At 50.3% G+C, this 20,502-nt stretch overlaps 1 protein-coding gene across 1 annotated transcript in view; it reads right to left on the bottom strand.

Annotated features, from left to right (window-relative positions):
- The window catches only part of TDRD9 (tudor domain containing 9), a 108,719-nt gene that overhangs the window by 45,231 nt on the left and 42,986 nt on the right, over nt 1-20,502 (bottom strand). Inside the window, exons 11-22 of the mRNA XM_065906084.1 lie at nt 16,296-16,399; nt 12,482-12,546; nt 9,816-9,870; nt 9,580-9,664; nt 8,210-8,267; nt 6,132-6,236; nt 3,818-3,915; nt 3,183-3,314; nt 2,183-2,348; nt 2,031-2,094; nt 1,894-1,957; nt 1,472-1,516 (exon numbers count right to left, since the gene is read on the bottom strand). Of these exons, the coding sequence (XP_065762156.1) occupies nt 1,472-1,516; nt 1,894-1,957; nt 2,031-2,094; nt 2,183-2,348; nt 3,183-3,314; nt 3,818-3,915; nt 6,132-6,236; nt 8,210-8,267; nt 9,580-9,664; nt 9,816-9,870; nt 12,482-12,546; nt 16,296-16,399 (1,041 nt within the window). The remainder of the gene's footprint in view (nt 1-1,471; nt 1,517-1,893; nt 1,958-2,030; nt 2,095-2,182; nt 2,349-3,182; nt 3,315-3,817; nt 3,916-6,131; nt 6,237-8,209; nt 8,268-9,579; nt 9,665-9,815; nt 9,871-12,481; nt 12,547-16,295; nt 16,400-20,502) is intronic.

Genomic DNA, 20,502 nt, shown 5'->3' with positions numbered 1-20,502 from the left:
TTCTCAATTTTCCCAATTTGGAACCAGTCTGTTCTTTCCTGTCTGGTTCTAACTGTTGCTTCTTGACTTGCATACAAATTTCTCAGGAGGCAGGTCAGGCGGTCTGGTATTCTCATCTCTTTAAGAATTTCCCCGTTTGTTGTGATCCACACTGTCAAAGGCATTAGTGTAGTCAATGAAACAGATGTCTTTCTGAAATTCTCTTGCTCTTTCTATGATCCAATGGACATTGGCAATTTGATCTCTGGTTCCTCTGTCTTGTCTAAATACAGCTTGTACATCTGGAAGTTCTCAGTTCATGTACTGTCAAAATCCAGCTTGGAGAATTTTGAGCATTACTTGCTAGCGTGTGAGATGAGTGCAATTGTGTGGTAGTTTGAGCATTCCTTAGCATTGCCTTTCTTTGGGATCGGAGTGAAAACTGACCTTTTCCTGTCCTGTGGCTGCTGCTGAGTTTTCCAAATCTGCTGGCATATTGAGTGCTACAGTTTCACAGCATCATCTTTTAGGATTTGAAACAGCTCAACTGGAATTCCATCACATCCACTAGCTTTGTTCATAGAGATACTTCCTAAGGCCCACTTGATTTTGCATTCCAGGATGTCTGACTCTAGGTGAGTGATCACAGCACTGCAGTTATCTGGGTCATTAAGATCTTTTTTGTATAGTTCTTCTGTGTATTTTTGTCACTTCTTCTTAATCTCTTCTGCTTCTGTCAGGTCCTTACTGTTTCTGTCCTTTATTGAACCCATCTTTGCATGAAATGTTCCCTTGGTATCTCTGATTTTCTTGAAGAGATCTCTAGTCTTTCCCATTCTAATGTTTTCCTCTTATTTCTTTGCATTGATCACTTAACAAAGCTTTCTTATCTCACCTTGCTATTCTTTGGAACTCTGCATTCAGATGGATTTGTCTTTCATTTTGTCCTTTGCCTTTCGCTTCTCCTCTCCTCTCCGCTGTTTCAGACAGCCATTCTGCCTTCTGCCTTTATTCTTCTTGGGCTGACTGTCTGCACAGTGGCTTTCATGAGTAACTCAGGCAGCTGCTCTAAGAATGCATCTGAGCACAGCACAGACCTACCAGCAACCTTTCAAACACACTCAGCTTAGAAGAACAAAACCTGACCACGCCCACCCCCCAAAAACAAAGGCTAACAAGTTGGTTTTTTCCAAGCCCACCCTGGACACAGGGCCGCAGCAGCGGACGGAAAGCCTCGCGCCCTGCCGCTCCGAGCAGCAGCCCAGGCCCGGCCCTCAGGCCTGTGGCCCCAGCAGCTGCCGGGGCTCCTGACAAGGAAGGGTCACCGCTCTCGGGGGCGGGCACGCAGGCCCCGCCGCCTCCAGGAGCTGGCCGCTCCGCTCAGGCCGGGCGCTGCCGGTCCACACACGGCGATGAGGCTGAGCGAGGGGGCCCGGGCAGCTCCCGGGGCGCCGGCAGTCACAGCAGAGAAACTCAGGGAGCAGCCACTGACCTTCGGATGCCGCAGCTCCCCTCTCTGCCTGCAGGTCTGCCACGCCTGCAAAGAAACCATCGGGCTCAAAATTCTTCCCTGGCCACAGACAACTTACAGATTTATCCCTTCTTTTTTAAAATTATCAAAGGATGATAACACATTTTCAGGAGACTTGGAAAATACAGAGCAAAGTTAACATCCAGTTCTACTATGTACTAAAATTATCCTTTTACGTGGGTGAATTAGGATTTTCAGTTGGGAGGTTTTTTCAATCAGCTTCATAGACTTAGACTCCCACCCTGACATACTTCTCCCAACAGTTTCTTTCGTATCGGGGGTCACTAACACTAAAGACACTTCGGACAGAGACAGGCGCATCGCATGCGAGTGTACTGACATCTGTGGCAGCTGTTTTCGGAGCGGGCACCGGGAAAACTTACTCTGAAGGCTTCAACAAGCGCAATGCAGTCACTCCTACTGTTGCCAGCGAAATTCACTTTGTTCCTATAAACAGACAGCAAAGGTGTCATTTGATCCCATTAAAACACAGTGACTTAAAAGTATGAATGTTAAATACCTATATCCATCAAGGTGCTGCCTAAAAGGCATCGCAAAAAAATTCTTCAAGGAAAGAGATGCCGCTACCAAGAGAATAAACAAGGACAATGTGAGATTCTCAGAAGGGCCTGGCTCACACCCTCCGTCACCGCCTGGCCGCCGCACACTCACCGATGATAAGACACTCATCTAGACACCCAAACACATGTCCGAGGACTATGAGCTTGCCGAGCTGCTGATTGACAGGAAGCTGGGCGAGAACTCTTCCTAGGAAGGTCAGCTCACCGTCGTGGGGGTTTTCATCTTCTCTCCGGCCGCTGACGGCAAGCGCTCCCACCTTCATCAAACGAAGCAGGGCAGTCAGCAAGTGCGGCTTTGCCCATGCCTTTCTTTCCTCGGGCAGGGAGCTTGAGGCAGTGGCCAAATGTGGGTGAGCAAGGTTCTAAACGGCCTCTGAGTCAGCTTACTAAAGCTGAGACTAAAGGTTTTTTTGAAACTGAGAACGCCATTTCATCATTTCCATGTAACTCACAGGTTAACGAACATGGCAGGCCCAACATCAAACATTCAACCACTGCATCATTCACAGCCAGATGGAGCAGACCCCACGCAGAAAAAAATGTCCTCAACTGGACAGAGTGTATTTTACGGACCCCCAAGCAAGGACGGACAGTATGAGAGGCACCCCAAGGCCGAGGGGCAGAGGCAGACATGCACACCCGGCAGACGGAGGCGCCTGGCCTGGCTGTCCGTGGCAGGGGCAGAGCCAGAGCTCACGGCAGGAGCAGGGCCTCCAGTGCCAGGAAGGAGAAGGCTGGCAGGGGCTGAGGAGCAGGGCTTGGGAGCGGCGGGGAGAGGGCTCCTGCGGCCAGAGCTGGGGAACAGGGCCGCACTGCGCCCAGTGACCCTTCCGGGGCTTCTCAGCCTCACTGGCAAACAGCAAGCCCGATGGGGGGTGCGTGATGGGTGGTGAGAGAGCAGGAGCTTCTAACAAAGCTGGTCTGAACTGCTATATAAAGCTGGAATCAACTATTAGTCATGAATGCCTAGCCAAGGAAACACTCTTCACAACCATCAAAATACCTGGAGGATATCCACACTGTGAAATGTATAAAATTCACCCAAAAAACCTTAGCTTTTCCCAGCACAAACACGTGTGAGAGGGTCCTACCTCCTTGAGCAGAAGGATGGTGCGTTCAATGTCACTCAGACTAGGTGGAGAAAGGGCCGTGGCCAGCAGAGCCCTGGGCTCACCCATGTCAAGTAACTTCACCTTCAATATTGTGCTTCCTAATGGACAACGCTGAAAAGAACAGAACTTTAATTTAGAAGCAGTAAAATCAGTGAATCAACTCACCTACTCACATGACTAGTACTTTAGAGGAAGCAGCGCAAGAGAGGCGGTAAAGAGAATTAAGAAAGGAAAACAGAAAGAGACAGAGGGCTGGGCGGCGGCGGAGAGAGAAACCGGAGCCGAAGAGCCGCGGGAGAGGAGGAGAGGGGCGCAGAGCGCCGAGGAGGGGAGGACAGGAGCAGCGGAGCGGCACCGGCGACGGTGCAAGACGGAGGGGCGCACACGGGCGGCAGCTGGGGACAGCGCTCCTCGGGCCAGGACCCTGGCACGGCGCGAGCCCCCTCAGGGGCCTGGGGACCAGGTGATGAAGCCAGTACTGGCATTAAAGACGACCCTGGTCACAGGTGACATTTCCAGGGTCAAAATTATATGACACTTAAAATACACTCCCTAAGACTGTTGGGTAAAACTGCCCATAAAAACCAACCAGGAAGATGACCAAAGTTCGTTACCAGCATCTCGGGGATGACGTGGCTGGGGATGGAGCTGTCCCAGAAATCCTTGTGCACGAGTCTGTAACAGTATCCTTTAGACACCCGTCCAGCGCGGCCTTCAAAGGGGGAACATTTGAATGCTGGTATTAGTTACTTTAGCGTAAGCATAGAGATGTTTCAGAATAACCATTAAATACTAAAGAAAACTCTGTTATCCTCTACCAAACCAGGTCAGTAAAAACTTCGGAATAGGTCAGTGTCAGGAGCGATCTTATACACAGAAATTAAATGCTCACTTGTACTCAGTACAGTATCAAATGCATGTTTCCAAAGACTACCACCTTGGCTGCAGAATGGAATGGCAATCAGAACATTATAAACACCACACTCTCCTGCAAACACATAGTTCACACTGATAGTCAAGCTGGCGAGAGAAGCCACGCTTCCCCCGGCGGATGGGGGTGCCCTGTCCCCACACCCGTGCACAGGCGTCTGCCCTCACGAGGACAACGTCATATGACTCGTGTGTGCAGAGCTCAGAAGCAGGCCTGGCCCGCGGAGACAGGCGATAAACAGCTCTTCTCTTGCGGTGGTATCGCTTGTGCAATGAAAACTGCTTTATCCAAAAACAGGATAAAATCTGAGAGGGCAGAAGGCGGGGAGGGGGCTCCTTCACGAATACTCGCTTTTAAAAAGTGGGGCAGCCCAGGGAGGTGCCTGTGCAGCCTGAACCCCTGCCCTTTCTGCTCCCCCTAGGAATTCCCCTCCCTCGCCACCAGGAGACTGAGTGGAGTGTCCAGGCTTCTGCCTCCACCCCCACCCCCACCCCACCCCCGTATCTTCAGATGACAGGACTGCACATAGAAAATCCCAAGGTAATGACAAAACCAAACACGCAACTCCTAGAACCAACAAGTGAAATCAGCAAGTCAAAGGATTCGATAGTAGCATTTTATTTTATTCGATAGAAAATAAATCACATCTATACACTAGAAACGAACATGTGAAAACCAGAGTGAACAACACCCTTATAATCATTGCAATCACTTCAATTAAACTGAATACTTAGATACAGATCTAGCAAAATGGCTTCCTTGGTGGCTCGGATGGTAAAGAATCTACCTGCAATGCAAGAGACCCACATTCGATCCCTGGATCAGGAAGATCCCCTGGAGAAGGAAGTGGTAACCCACTCCAGTATTCTTGTGTGGAGAATCCCATGGACAGAGAAGACTGGTGGGCTACGGTTCATGAGATCACAAAGAGCTGGACACGACTGAGTGACTAATACTTTCCAGCAAAACACTTGCAGCATCTGTATGCTGAAAATAACACCATGCTGGTTGAAGAAATCAAAGACAACCTAATAAACGGAGACACACAACATTCAGGGACAGGCAGACTCAGATCTCCACAAACTGATGTTCAGGTTTAACACAAGTCCTTCTGTGTGTGTGTGTGTGTGTGTGTGTGTGTGTGTGTACACATTATTCTAAAGTCTACACAGAAAGGCAAAGTGTAACAGAACAGCTAAAACAGCCTTGAGAATGAAGAATGAAGGGGAGGAGTCCATATGCTTCATGTTAGGTCTCACTATGCGGTGATCAAGACAGTGTGTTACTGGTGGAGGGAAAAAGAGGCAACAAAAGACGATGAAGAACCAGAAACAGCCCCAGACAAGCGCAGCCCAGTGCTGCTCACAAAGGCGCGCACCCCTCAGTAGGAGGCCGACAACGGTGCGGGGACACTTTGCATCCACAGACAAACCGCACATCATCTACGAAAACTGACTAAATGGGTTATAGACACAAAGGCAAAAACCTGCCTAGGAAACCTCTAGAAGAAAACAAGCAGAAAAAATCTATGCAATCTAGGCTAGGTGAGTTGTTGTTATATCACATCTTAAGCATGATCCATAAAAAGAAAAACTGGTATCAATAAACCAAAGCACACCAAAATGTAACTTTTTCTCTATGAAATACCCTGTTAAGAGGCGTAAAAGACAAAATACACACTGGGGGACATACAGTAAGTCTCCTACACACAACCCCTTTAAGCTGCAAACTTTCAAAGACGAAGACATGAGTGCCAGCTTTCGCAACCGGTGACCACACGCTCATGGTGGACGTGCCAACGCTCTCAGCTGTCAGGGGAGAGGAGGGTCGGGCACGTAGACAGAGGGTCTGATAGTGTGAGACGCTGATGTTCTACACGTAAAACTGGATCCAATAAAGGCAATCTTTGATTAAGTAAACATACAAAGAGCAAAACACTCAGGAGTACCCCCGACGTGTCACTAAGTCCTGGGGCTGGGCTGGACACAGCGCCTTACCTTTCCTCTGCTCACAGCTGGTCTTAGAGGCCCAGCTCAGTCGCAGACTCTGGTAATTCGTGTCTTCATCGCAAACCAGAGTTCTGGTCAAACAAAAATCTATAACTGTCACAAAAAAGGGAATGTAAGTGCCAGGCTAGCCAGAAATAACGGTAACAATCAGAGCGCAGAGCAATAAGCTGATTTATGGACACACAGCCTTTAGAACTGCTGCACACAGCAGCCTCCGGAGAAGCCTGGCCATTGCCGGCTGCCCGGACCGGGAAGTGGTGGTCACGCCCTCCCCCTACAGACTGGGCGTCGGGACAGAAAGAGGACTGCCTATCAGAGCCCCCGCGGCACAGGGAGCTGGTGCGGGCTGCCACCAGCCTCCCGGACTCGCGGCCGTGCAGAAGCACAGCTGAAGCAGGGACAGTCAGGTCTCAGCCGTGCGTGTGTGCGTGTGCGTGTGCACAGTCAGGTCTCAGCTGTGTGTATGTGCGTGTGAATGTGTGTGCAGTCAGGTCTCAGGTGTGTGTGTGTGTGCACAGTCAGGTCTCAGCCCTGTGTGTGTGCATGTGTGTGTGCGCGCGTGCACGCGCGTGTGTGAGGGGCAGGGGCAGCTGCTCGTGTCTGTGTCAGGGTCCTCCGCTCTAACACCGGGGACGGGACCTAGCCGCTCTCCCCATGCCCCAGGCCCAGCACGGAGCAGGCAGGCTCCGCGCCGGAAGCGGGTCTGGCCCCGCCCCACGTGCTCGCCCGCCTTCGGGGGAGCCTGCTGCGCGTCCAGGGCACCACGCACCCCCAGCCCGTCCCGATGGCTCCTCCGGGCTCTGAACACCTCCCACCATCAGCCGCGGGGACCTCCACTCCCAGACACGGGCGGCAGCATCCGGGCCCTGCGTCCTGCGCCCATCCTCCACCCGCCTCGCCTTCCGCCCCCCACCCGACACCCCGTCAGGCTCGATCTCCAGACTCCTCTCTGAAACTGGAGCTCCCCCACCGCTGTCCTGCGACCCTCCCCAGCAGCCCTGCCTCCCTACACACGGACCGCGGTCTGTCCCTCTGAGGAGCAGCTCCCTGTCCCGCCCCTCGTCTAACGACCTGCCCTCCCTCCTGACCAAGCACAGGCCCCCGCCCCTCTGCCCGCGCCTCACCCTCCGACACCCGCGGTCACCCTGCGGCTGTGGTCCCTCATCTCACCGCCTGTCCGGGCCGCCCGCCCCGCATCACGAGCACAGACACGCGCGTGGTCTGGGCACTGCTGCAGCCCCGGACGCCCGCTGGCCCGGCCCCACGCCGGTGCCGTGCGGCTCCACCGCACTCAGGGCCCCCAAGTCGACCCCCCTCAGCTGTGGCCTCCTCACAGAGGGGTGTCCCCCACGGCCCCAACCGAAAGGTCATTGGGAGCAATTAACTGTAACCCCTTTTTCTGAGTGACTTTCCTGCGTATGTCCATCTCGACCTGGAACCATACACACTTTTTTACCTGCGAATTGTCTCTCCCCCCAGAAGACACGGCCTGTCCACCCTGCAGGCCTCCCGGTGGGAACACTGCCTGGCACGTGGCAGGCTCCCAAACTTTTTCTTGGCTGTGATGCTCAGCGTGCGGGACCTGGCTCCCCAACCAGGGATGCGCCCCACGCCCCCCGCACTGGGAGTGCAACCTGAACCACTGGACCGCCAGGGAAGCCCCTCGGCTCCCGAACATGAGCCCACAGCCTCACAGGTCATCAAGGTCACACACGTGGGCACCCAGCCTGAGTGCCCTCACCCCTGCGCTGACATGGGGTCCTTCTCAACCACCCTCAGCAACACGGAGGACTCAGGGTCCTCCCTCCAGTCACGAAGTCCGGCAGGGCAGCCCCAAAGCCCTGCTGCCCACAGACCCCTGGCACGCCCCGGATCACTTCCTGTTTTAGGGACCGTGCCCAGAGGCTGCCCACGTGAAAGGACGCACGTGCTCGGAGGAGAGCATGGAGCTTGCGCCCAGGTTCCTGCGCTCTCCTCCAGAACAGGGAGGAGACGGTGAAGGGGCGGGGCCGCCCGAGGGGCACAGGCCACGAGCCCCCGGCCAGCTGGGGAGACGGAGCTCTCACCGTACTTGACGTCTGGAACCGTGACAGAACTCTCTGCGATGTTGGTGGACAGAATGATCTGCCAAACAGAGAAGAAAGGAGTCTGACACACTCACACGTATGGGGAGGCATCAGGTGAAGCGAAAATAAAGCGACTCAAAATCATTTAAAGGCAAAAACACTGGACTCAAATTTTAAAATTAGCCATTTTTCTATTTTACCTAAAGTCCACAATTGGTCAAGGGTCTCGGGGGTGAGGTGAGGAGGAGGAGTCAGTGCAGGGGGCTCTGCTCCACACCAGTGTGGGACCCTGGGCCACTCACCTCATTCTTCTCATCTATACATGGAGATAACAGTAATACCCACCCTATTATTTGGGTTAATAAACAGAGAATGCTTAGAACTGCTCCCGGCATGAACCGAGTGCTCAGCACTCCCCACAGCGCTCGCATCTGGTTACTGGACACCTACCTGTACCGGGCCGGCACCACCACCACAGTTCAAGGACAGACAAATGTTATCGTAATTAACCTTCCCAACAGCTCTGCAAGGTGATTTTATTGACTCTACTTTCAAACATTAAAATTAAGCCTTGCAGAAGCAAGGTGCTCAAAGGCACACACGTACAAGGGACAGAACCTCGAGTCATCTGTCCAATTCCACACGCATGCGCTTAACCCTTGACCTCCATGTAAAGTTACAGCTTTTTCTTGGTGGAATCGCTCTCAGGGGTCCAGCAGAGTTCTCAATGCACAGAAAACCAGGCTCATGCACACATCAGGTACAAAATGCAGCAGGCAAGAAACAGGGCAAAGACAGCTCTCCCTGACCCCAGATTCGGTAGCTTCAGGGGGTCTTGGAATTACCCAGGGGCGCAGAGCACGACAGACTCAAGGCAGAGGCCCTGAAGGGCAGCAGCACCTGAGAGCCCTGAGGTGCCAGCAAGGTCTAGGCTGCCCCAGAGACGCAAAACCTTCTCCCGGAATCAGGGGGGCTGAGCTGCACATTCGGGGGCTGATGATCTGAAGCCACACTCCAAGGGCTGTGACAAGATAATCCCATCACCCACCCGTTAAGGATTAAAGAAATGCTCTTAAAAAGGATCAATAGTGTGGGCTCTGACCACAATCTCCAGGGCAGTGCCAGGGAAAAGAGACCCTGAGCCCATGAGAAACAAGGCCCTGAGGCTGGGGAAGTGACAAACCTTAGCAAACTGACTTACAAAACAAAGGCAAAATGAAATCATACACCTGGCTCGTCGGCACGCACTCGCGGAGACTAACCACCAGCCACAGCGCCCGCCACACCCCCCACAGGGCTGTCAGGGTCTCATCGGCGGGGTCTCTAAGGAGAAGGTGCTCAGAGCTCAGCAGGTGCCCCAGTCATCCCACCTTTCTGTACCCGGGCACTGGACTTAAGAACACGTTGTTCTGCTCCTCCAAAGTCACACTTGAATGGAGTGGATAGACCTGCAACCTAGAAAAGACGTAAAAGAAATAAAATATCCACAAAGGGAAAATATATACGAAAAGGAGTAACTACTCATTAAGATAATTAAAATGATTTAGGGCAGAAACAACACAATGCTTTACAAGTGAAAACATACAGGTGATCATTTTAGACACACCTTTTATGAACCATGTTTGTGAGAAGTTCGTGCATATAGTTTATTTCACCCAGACCTAGGGAAGAAAGAGAGTGGAGGAGAAAAAAAAGAGATTTGTATTCATTTCAAAAGAACAACCTTTAAGATAACATCTTTTTCAAAGATGGTACTACCAATTCATTTTATTTGACTTTTTTTTATCCTCTTCACCGAAATACATCAGTATTACAACTGACAAGCGTACAATATTGTTTTTGTTGTTGTTCGGTCACAAAGTCGTGTCCAACTCTTTGCAACCCCATGAGCTGCAGCACACCAGGCTCCCCTGTCCTTCACCATCTCCCAGAGCTTGCTCAAACTCATGTCCATTGAGTTGGTGATGCCAGCCAACCATCTCATCCTCTGCTGCCCTCTTCTGCTCTCAATCTTTCTCAGCATCAGGGTCTTTGCCAATGAGTCGACTCTACCAATATAACTCAAAAATATGAGAAGAACCATATTCTTCCAATGTTTTCCTTCCCACAACAATGACTGCCTGTGAGTGCTGGCCCTATGAGTAATTTTACATTTCCTGCCCCCCTCCACTGGTTTTCCAAATGTTCTACATTAATTATGCAAAAATTTTACAACCAAAAACTAGTATTTAAAAAGTATTGGTCACGAAGATATGCTACATCTTTCTCATTAGGTTCAGAAATGCTCATTGATATATATAAAGTTTGCACATGATTTTGCCACATCCTGAATTATCAATATTTGAACCTCTATGGGTTGAACTGTGTGTCTCCCAAAAGATGTGGCAGCCGCTACCCCAGTCCCTCAGAATGTGACCTTATTTGCAAATAAAGCCTCACTGCAGACCTAACTAGCTACGAGGAGGTCACACTGGAGAAGACGGCCTTTGTTTCAGCAGGACTGGTGTCCTCGTAAGACACACACACAAAAACCGCCACGTAGCAATCAAGGCAGGAGAAGCGCTACAGCCACGAGCCAAGGGAGGCGAAGGCTGCCGGCCAGGAGAAGCAGGAAGAGGCCGGGGAGGAGTCCAGCTGGAGCCTCGGGGGAGCAGGGCCCTGAGACACTGCGATTTTTACTTCCCGTCTCCGGAACAGCGAGAGAATGAGCGTCTGCCGTTCTAAGCCTTCTGGTTTATAACGCTGCTACAGCAGCCCTAAAAGCACTAACACAGAACCATCCCCAAAGATCAGTTAATGAGATGAACATACTGTCCAACCCGAGCTCACATAAACACGGAACAGAGGACAGGCTGGCTGTCAGGTGTCACTGACAGACACCTCGCTCCGGCAGCGTGCAGCGGCGGGAAGCGCCCCCTGGCGCCGGGCGTTCCCGGGAGCGAGCTGCCCCGGCTCCCCTCCAGCGCGTCCTCCTACCTCAGGCACACAGAACTCGCTGACATGTTTATACGGGCAAATGCAGCGCCACATCACCGCCCGCTGATGGCGGTCTTCTGGATACAAAACTAATCTATATCAACTTAAGCAACACATGAGCAGAGCTTTCAACTCACATGCTGTATTCCAAAGTAAAATAAGTTACCTTTATTCATGCTTTTTGTTCTCCACCAAAACTAGCACAAATACCCACATCCTGTATATATTACTTTCCAACAACAAAAAAAAACACAGGAAATGTCATAAGATTTCATCAAGCTGTATCACTTGATTAAAAAGTCATTTAAAAAAAACATCATTTTGGAAAAAGTACAATTTAACATAGATTAATCTTGTCAAATGAATAAAAGACACTTGCTCCTTGGAAGAAAAGCTATGACCAACCTAGACTGCATATTAAAAAGCAGAGACATTACTTTGCCAACAAAGGTCCATCTACTCAAAGCTATGGTTTTTCCAATAGCCACATATGGATGTGAGAGTTGGACCATAAAGAAAGCTGAGCACCAAAGAATTAATGCTTTTGAATTGTGGTGTTGGAAAAGATTCTTGAGGGTCCCTTGGACTACAAGGAGATCAAACCAGTCAATCCTAAAGGAAATCAGTCCTGAATATTCATTGGAAGGACTTATGCTGAAGCTGAAGCTCCAATACTTTGGCCACCTGATGTGAAGTGCTGACTCATTGGAAAAGACCCTGATGCTGGGCAGGAGAAGGGGACGACAGAGGATGAGATGGCTGGATGGCATCACCGACTCGATGGACATGGGTTTGAGCACGCTCCAGGAGACGGTGTGAAGGACAGGGAAGTCTGGTGTGCTGCAGTCCATGGAGTTGCAGAGAGTCAGACACGACTGAGTGACTGAACTGAACTGCATATTGTCAAGTATCTTAAACAGATTATTTTCTCAAATACTGAAGAGAAAAGAACTCGAGGACTACCTTGATTATTTTCATGGTCTTGCATAATGATGTTATTATTAAATGAACTTTAAATACAGATGGATGACAATTACCTCAAAAATAGCAAACATAGACAATTTTTTCCTGAAGAGGGTCAAATTGCCCTCAAAAATAACATTAAACTCTTAATTATCAACGTTTTTAGCAACACAAAGGTTATAGTAAGAAATCAGACTGAGAACCCCACCCATCCCCATTCCCAGAGTCCAACAATAAACCCACACTACGAACACCACATTTCACCAAATGTGCTAGACACAAACCAGCCTCCATCCTGAGCACGATGCCACGTCATGAAAGGATGGCACTCACCCGGCAGAAACACCAGCACACTGCTTCGCTCTGACACAAACGGGGTGCCCGGCCGGGTCTTGGCCCTGTTAAAAGGTGAGGTGCACGAGCATTAGTCAAGGTGAAGTAGCCGTGGTTTTTACAGAGCCCTGGGAGAACAGGCCTCTAACCTGGAGAGACTCTGACTTCCAGGTCACCCACTGCAACATTCTGTCCTTTACATAAGAGAACACAGGGGCCCCAGGACGGGAGACACAGCCCAGAGACCCGCAGGGGACCGAGGGCCCCAGCCTCCTGACCACCTTCTCCCATTAAAACCCAGCATCGGCGAAAGTCTTTGATGTTTAGTTACTGTAATCTAGACCCTCAAAATACAAAACATTTAGAATAACTATTACAAAAAAACTTAAACTTACAAGGAATCAAAACGATTATCAGAAAGCATTTTTATATACCAAGATCTCAAACCGTCCCATCGCCTCCTGCCTCCATCAGCCCATCTACTTCGTGTGAAGTCAGGACTCTGATTCCTCCACAAACCCCCGCGGCCCGCCCGGGTGCCGGCACAGCAGTGAGACAGTCCGCTCCCTGCCCTGCTCACATCCGAGCTGGAGAGACCGACAAAAACAAGGAGTGGGAACCTTCAGCTCAGCAGTGAGACTGCGGCCACCGGGCTGCCCTCTCACCTCGCCTCTTTCTCTGTGGTCACTATTCCCAGGAATGGCGTGGACTGTGGTTTCTTGGCTTCTCCAAGAATTAAAAAAAAAAAAAGAGTTGAGTGGAAATTAATGAAACAGAGAAAGAAAAACAACAAGAAAACAAAAATGTAGCTCTTTGAAAAGACAAACTGACAAATCTACCTAGTTTGACCAAAGAAAAAGAGTCCAGTTACTATGGTCAGAAATGAAAGAGGGGCTTCCCTGGCGGCGCGGTGGGTAAGAATCCATCTGCCAATGCAGGGGACACAGGTTCGATCTCTGGTCTGTTCCACATGCCACGGGGAAGCTAAGCCCACGCACCGCGAGGACTGAGCCGGCGTGCAGCAAGCAGTGAAGCCCAAGCGCCTCGAGCCTGCGCTCACAGCAAGAGGAGCCTGCGCTCCACCCACAGCGAGAGGGGCCTGCGCTCCACCCACAGCGAGAGGGGCCTGCGCTCCACCCACAGCGAGAGGGGCCTGCGCTCCACCCACAGCGAGAGGGGCCCGGCTCTCCACAGCCAGAGCAAGCCTGAGCACAGCACAAAGGCCCTGCAGCCAGGAAGAGAGTAATTAAACTGCTTTCTGTTAAAAAGTAAATAAAATATAGATAAATAAATAAATAAAATAGGTCCTGCTATTTAAAAAAAAATGAAGAAGACAGTACCGCTGACTTGACAGAAAGGAAAAGGCCGGGAAAGGAGCACCGTGCGCAACCAGAGGCCAGCAGAGCAGAAACAGACAGGAAAGGGCACAGTCCGACCAGACGCCCACCGCTGGGACTGACCGAAGGCAGAGAGAGAGCCTGGGCGGAGGACACCGCTGGAGGGAAGGCTGCTGGCAGCGGCACGCAGGCGCCCTGAGCCCCCAGAGCCTCACGCAGGTTCGTGAAAAGGCGGCCACGGCTCTCCACAGCAACCGCACCGCACGGGCCAAAGGCCGGGCACGCGACGGAGGGCCGACCGGGCACAGACACACCTGCCTCCACGGAGCAGCTGCATCGGGAGGTCCTCGCCGTGGTAAGAGGAGCCAGGAGACTACGGGACAATGTCATAGAAGACCGAGAGGACAATAAAAGGGGGAGCGTTTGACATATGTAAACTACATGTCAATAAAGTTATTTAAACTAAAGAATTAGAAAAAGCACACCTAAGGAGAGAAACAGAAACCAAATTTTACGTTTTACAAAACTGCGTTTCTCAAATGAGCGTGAGGCCTTTTTAGCCACATAAAAGCTGAGGAGGTTTACCAACAGACTCAAACTTCTGAAGGACATGCTTTGGGACGAACGGAAACAATATGAGAAAGAAAGTCTAAGATGAAAGAATGCTGCATAAAATGACATGCATTTGAGTAAATGTAAACCCACTGATCATATAAAAATAACAAAAAACTGTGGGAGCTTAAAAACAGTTAAAGCGGTCCTCGTTCGCACGTAAGCTGCTACTTTCCACCTGGGTGTCACGCGCTGCCCAAGGCCCGAGGCACATCCCCGGCCCCGTCACTGATCAGCGGAGGGGAGTCCAGACAGAGTCCAGACAGACCCAAGTGCAGCGTCGGCAGGAAATCTATTCTGAAGGCACGGGACGCAGCTGCCTCCCTCCACGGCATCCTTGGGGAAGAGGGCAGGACAACGATACCAAGACCCTCACTGCACACTCACATCACAGACCAACAGCTAAGAGCACAGAGGTGCCGCGCCGCTGCGTGCCTGTAGTCTACAGAGAGCAGCCTTCCGAGCAGTCCAGGGCTGGTTACCACGAGGAGGCGGAATGTGTATTCTGCTTGTTGTTCCAATATGTAAACAGCAAAAGTTTTTATTTTTTAATGCAGTGTAATATCCTGAAAGACTCTAACCACACCTGTAACCTAAAACTGCCCTTAAGGGAAAATACCTTCTAGGTTTCAAAGAGCCAGTCAACTAACCAGCGTCTGAATGACAAAGGGTAACTGCCCAGAAGCAGGAATAGAGCTTCAGGATAAACGGACTCAAAGGCAAAGAAAGCATGCAACAGCCTCTCCCTCAACAGCCCTGCGAGTTTCACCTCGGGACCGGGCCACGCACGACTCCTGCATGGCTACCTTCAGAAGGCAGTTTCCAGCTTAAAACCCATCAGCCCTGAAACTGTACTTAGTATGGTTTTATCTGCTTTAAAATATGAATTTCCAGTAAAACATCTGTTAGATACTAACTTTAATTTTGCCAGGAGAAATATCAATAACCTCAGATATGCAGATGACACCACTCTTATGGCCGAAAGTGAAGAGGAAGTAAAAAGCCTTTTGATGAAAGTGAAAGAGGAGAGTGAAAAAGTTGTCTTAAAGCTCAACATTCAGAAAACTAAGATCATGGCATCCGGTCCCATCACTTCATGGGAAATAGATGGGGAGACAGTGGAAACAGTGGCTGACTTTATTTTTGGGGGCTCCAAAATCATTGCAGATGGTGACTACAGCCATGAAATTAAAAGACGCTTACTCCTTGGAAGGAAACTTATGACCAACCTAAATAGCATATCAAAAAACAGAGACATTATTTTGCCAACAAAGGTCCGTCAGGTCAAGGCTATGGTTTTTCCAGTGGTCATGTGTGGATGTGAGAGTTGGACTGTGAAGAAAGCTGAGTGCCGAAGAATTAATGCTTTTGAACTGTGGTGTTGGAGAGGACTCTTGAGAGTCCCTTGGACTGCAAGGAAATCCAACCAGTCCATCCTAAAGGAGATAAGTCCTGGGTGTTCACTGGAAGGACTGATGCTGAAGCTGAAACTCCAGTACTTTGGCCACCTCATGTGAAGAGTTGACTCATTGGAAAAGACCCTGATGCTGGGAGGGATTGGGGGCAGGAGGAGAAGGGGACGACAGAGGATGAGATGGCTGGATGGCATCACCGACTCAATGGATGTGAGTTTGAGTAAACTCCGTGAGTTGGTGATGGACAGGGAGGCCTGGCATGCTGTGATTCCTGGGGTCACAGAGAGTTGGACACGACTGAGCGACTGAACTAAACTTTAATTTTAAAATATACAGAGTAACCACTGAAAAATATCTATAGTTAATATTATAAAAACACTAAAATTCTTCAAAATGAACAAAGACTTCCCAATCCCATTGAAGCTCATGGCCCGCTGGAGGATCTCTTACCCACTCTCCTTCATGTCCAAGTCATCGAACATCTGAATCAGGGAGACGGCAACCTCATAGACAGCCTTGGTTATCACTGGCTCCTCCAGGAGGTGAGGAGAAAGCTATCAAGAGGAAGAAGGGAAGGTGGAATACCAAAGAGGTTCACCAAGGGAACTCGTAACAAACACCCCAAGTGAACATGGTATCGCTGGCAGCCAGGATGCGGGCCCCCGACACACAGCCCCCAGCAGCCCCGCCCTGACCCCGCTGCCGGGGCAGAGGGGCCGGCAGGGCGCACACGGGCGAAGTCAGACACCGGGCAGGACGTCTGCTCTGAAGACATGGAAAAGGTGCTCCAAATGCCCGTGGAGCCAGGAGGAGCTTCCCCTCCCCTCTCCCAACCCCGCCCTCGAGAGCCAAGGACTGAGCCCCCGGGAAGACCGCTAGCCCGTCTGTGCCTGCGGCAGTAGCCACGCGCATCTCGGCCACCGGGGCTCTGCGGGGGCGGCCAGACCACTTTCACTGGGGGTTAACGCCAGCCAGGGAGCCCGGCCACTTTACAGTTGCCCTCGGGCAGCCTCTCTGGAACACTGGGGTTCAGCCACACCCACCACCCCTTGGTGAGGTCCGGACCACCAGTCTGAGCTGACAGCATTCACATGACCAAGGCCATCACTGGGAATGCATCTCCCTAGAATATGCACCATTACATCATAGTTTCCATAAAATCTATTTTACAGCCACACTGCAGTTTTTCACCAAAAATAAGACGGCTGTTTTGTTTAATAATTTTACTTATCAAGTGCTGTATAAAAAGACATAGCATTTGATTGTGTGCAGAATATATCAAAAAAGACTTTAGGAGAAGTTAGCTAAAAATACAAATTTTTTCCAATTTTTAGAGCAAATTAAGTCAGTTAGTACTTAAATAATCTGTTTCATTATTACAATTCTACTAATGTAAGCATGACAAATTACCTTCTATTTAGTCATTTAACTTTGAGTAAAGATGCTTGATGTTTAACCTTTATCTTAAGCAATTTTCTACTTTACCCAGTCACCAGTCCTTACCACACTAGAGGGGAGAGAGAGAGAAGTCACTCAGTCTTGTCCGACCCTGAGACACCATGGACTGTAGCCTACCAGGCTCCTCCGTCCATGGGATTTTCCAGGCAAGAGTCCTGGAGAGGGTTGCCATTTCCTTCTCCAACTTACCGCACTACAACCATACAAAAAAGGCACCCTCTTCACCACCTCCAACAGTAACACCCGCAGGCAACCAGGGCTGCTTTCCTACAAACAAGCTGTGGGGAAAGCACGACGCTGGTTCACAAGGTTTCTCTGAGTTCCGGAATCCAAGCCCAGGGAACCCCCCATGAACACCTGCTAAGACACCAAGCAAAGCCCTGCCTTCTCCAAGCCCGTGTGACGCAGGGGCCAGGACACACGCGGCCGCAGCACTGGCCAGCTGCTGACCCCACGGCCTCCGTGTGCACCAGGAGACCCGGAGGAGACATGGGCGCTAGGCCTCTGGCTCCTGGAGAGCCCGGTGCAGGCAGGCAGGGGGCACCGCAGAGGGCGGGACCCACCGCACCACAGTCAGCAGTGCGGGAGGGAGCGGGAGAGAGCGGGCAGGAGCGTGCAGGCAGTGCGGACGCTCACACAGGTGCGGCCTGGCGACTCCATCTGCCCCCCGCGCCCGCGTTCCTGCACCATGACCGTCGGCAGTCAGCAGAGGGGGGCAGAAGGGCCCATGTGTCTGTTCACAGCTGAGGTCCTGGAGCCTGAGTGCCTGCCTCCATCTGAGACAGCCTCCCCCAGGCCTAGGCAGCTCCCCAAGGAGGGGAGGGGGGCTCCGGTGAGTGACAGGCTGAGCAGGTCGGGGACTATGGATGGATGGGGGGCGGGGGCAGAATATGCACACGGGAGGGGCGAATTTTATCCTGTCTCATGCCATCTTGCCGAAACAACAGAATGATCTCTGCTCGCTCCCAAGGCAAACTATTCAGTATCACAGGAAACCAAGTCTATGCCCCAACCAGTAATGCTGAAGAAGCTGAAGTTGAATGGTTCTATGAGGAGCTAGTTCTAGACCGTCCATAACTAACACCAAAAATAAGAATGTCCTTTTCACCATAGGGGACTGGAGTGCAAAAGAAGGAAGTCAAGAGATACCTGGAATAACAGGCAAGTTTGGGCTTGGAGTAGAAAACGAAGCACGGCAAAGGCTAAGAGAGTTTTGCCAAGAGAACGCACTGGTCATAACAAACACCCTCGTCAAACAACACAAGAGCTGACTCTACACAAGGACATGAACAGATGGTCAACATGGAAATGGGATTGGTTAGATTCTTTGCAGCCAGAGATGGAGAAGCTCTATACAGTCAGCAAAACAAGACCGGGAGCTGACTGTGACTCAGATCATGGGCTCCCTATTGCCTAAATTGAAGAATATAGGGAAAACCACTAGACCATTCATGTATGACCTAAATCAAATTCCTTATGATTATACAGTGGACGTGACAAACGGGTTCAAGGGATAAGATCTGATACAGTGCCTTAAGAATTATGGAAAGAGGTTCGCAATACTGTACGGGAGGCATTGATCAAAACCACCCCTAAGAAAAAGAAATGCACAGAGGCAAAATGGTTGTTTGAGGAGGCCTTACAAACAGCTGAGAAAAGAAGTGAAGCCAAAGGCAAAGGAGAAAAGGAAAGATATATCCATCTGAATGCAGAGTTCCAAAGAATAGCAAAGAGAGATAAGGACACCTTCCTCAGTGATCAATGCAAGAAATAGAGGAAGACAATAGAATGGGAAAGACTAGAGATCTCATCAAGAAAATTAAGAGATACCAAGGGAAGTTTTCATGCAAAGATGGGCAAAATAAAGGACACGAATGGCACGGACCGAACAGAAGCAGAAGAGATTAAGAAGAGGTGGCAAGAATACACAGAAGAACTGTACAAAAAAGGTCTTAAGGACCCAGATAACCACGATGGTGTAGTCACTCTCCCAGAGCCAGACAGCCTGGAGTGTGAAGCAAGCAGGCCTTAGGAAGTATCACTAGGAACAAAGCTAGTGGAGGTGATGGAATTTCAGTCGAGGTATTTCAAATCCTGAAAGATGATGCTGTTAAAGTGCTGCACGCAATATGCCAGCAAATTTGGAAAACTCGGCGGTGGACACAGGACTGGAAAAGGTCAGTTTTCATTCCAATTCCAAAGGAAGGCAATCCCAAAGAATGCTCAAACTACCGCACAGTTGCACTCATTTCACCTGCTAGCAAAGTAGTGCTCAAAATTCTCCAAGTGAGGTTTCAACCGTACATGAACAGAGAACTTCCAAATGTTCAAGCTGGATTTAGAAAAGGCAGAGGAACCAGAGATCAAATTGCCAACATCCGTTGGATCACAGAAAAAAAAACAGGAGAATTCCACAAAAATATCTGCTTCTGCGTCATTGTGCTAAAGCCTGTGACTGTGCGGATCACAACAAAGTGTAGGAAATTCTGAAGGAGATGGGAACATGAGACCACCTGATCTGCCTCCTGAGAAACCTGTATGCAGGTCAGGAAGCAACAGTTAGAACCCTGTATGGAACAACAGACTGGTTCCAGATTGGGAAAGGAGTATGTCAAGGCTGTATATTGTCACCATGCTTATTTGACTTATATGCAGAGTACATCATGCAAAATGCCGGGCTGGATGAAGCACAAGCTGGAATCAAGACTGCTGGGAGAAATATCAATAACCTCAGATATGCAGATGACACCACCCTGACGGCAGAAAGCCAAGAGGAACTAAAGAGCCTCTTGATGAAGGTGAAAGAGGAGAGTGAAAAAGCTGGCTTAAAACTCAACATTCAAAAAACAAGATCACGGCATCTGGTCTCATCACTTCATGGCAAATAGATGGGAAAACAGTGGAAACAGTGACAGTCTTTTATTTTCCTGGGCTCCAAAATCACTGCAGATGGTGACTGCAGCCATGAAATTAAAAGATGCTTGCTCCTTGATGCAAAGAACTGACTCATTGGAAAAGACCCTGATGCTGGGAAAGATTGAAGGTAGAAGGAGGAGGGGACAACAGAGAATGAGATGGCTGGATGGCATCACCAGCTCGATGAACAAGAGCTTGAGCAAGCTCGGGAGATGGTGAAGAACAGGGAAGCCAGGTGTGCCGCAGTCCATGGGGGTCGCAAAGAGTCAGACACAACTGAGCA

This window comes from Muntiacus reevesi, chromosome 15 (assembly GCF_963930625.1).
Source record: "Muntiacus reevesi chromosome 15, mMunRee1.1, whole genome shotgun sequence".
In the NCBI taxonomy this organism is placed as follows: domain Eukaryota; kingdom Metazoa; phylum Chordata; class Mammalia; order Artiodactyla; family Cervidae; genus Muntiacus; species Muntiacus reevesi.
This window is presented reverse-complemented; position numbering and strand designations above follow the sequence as displayed.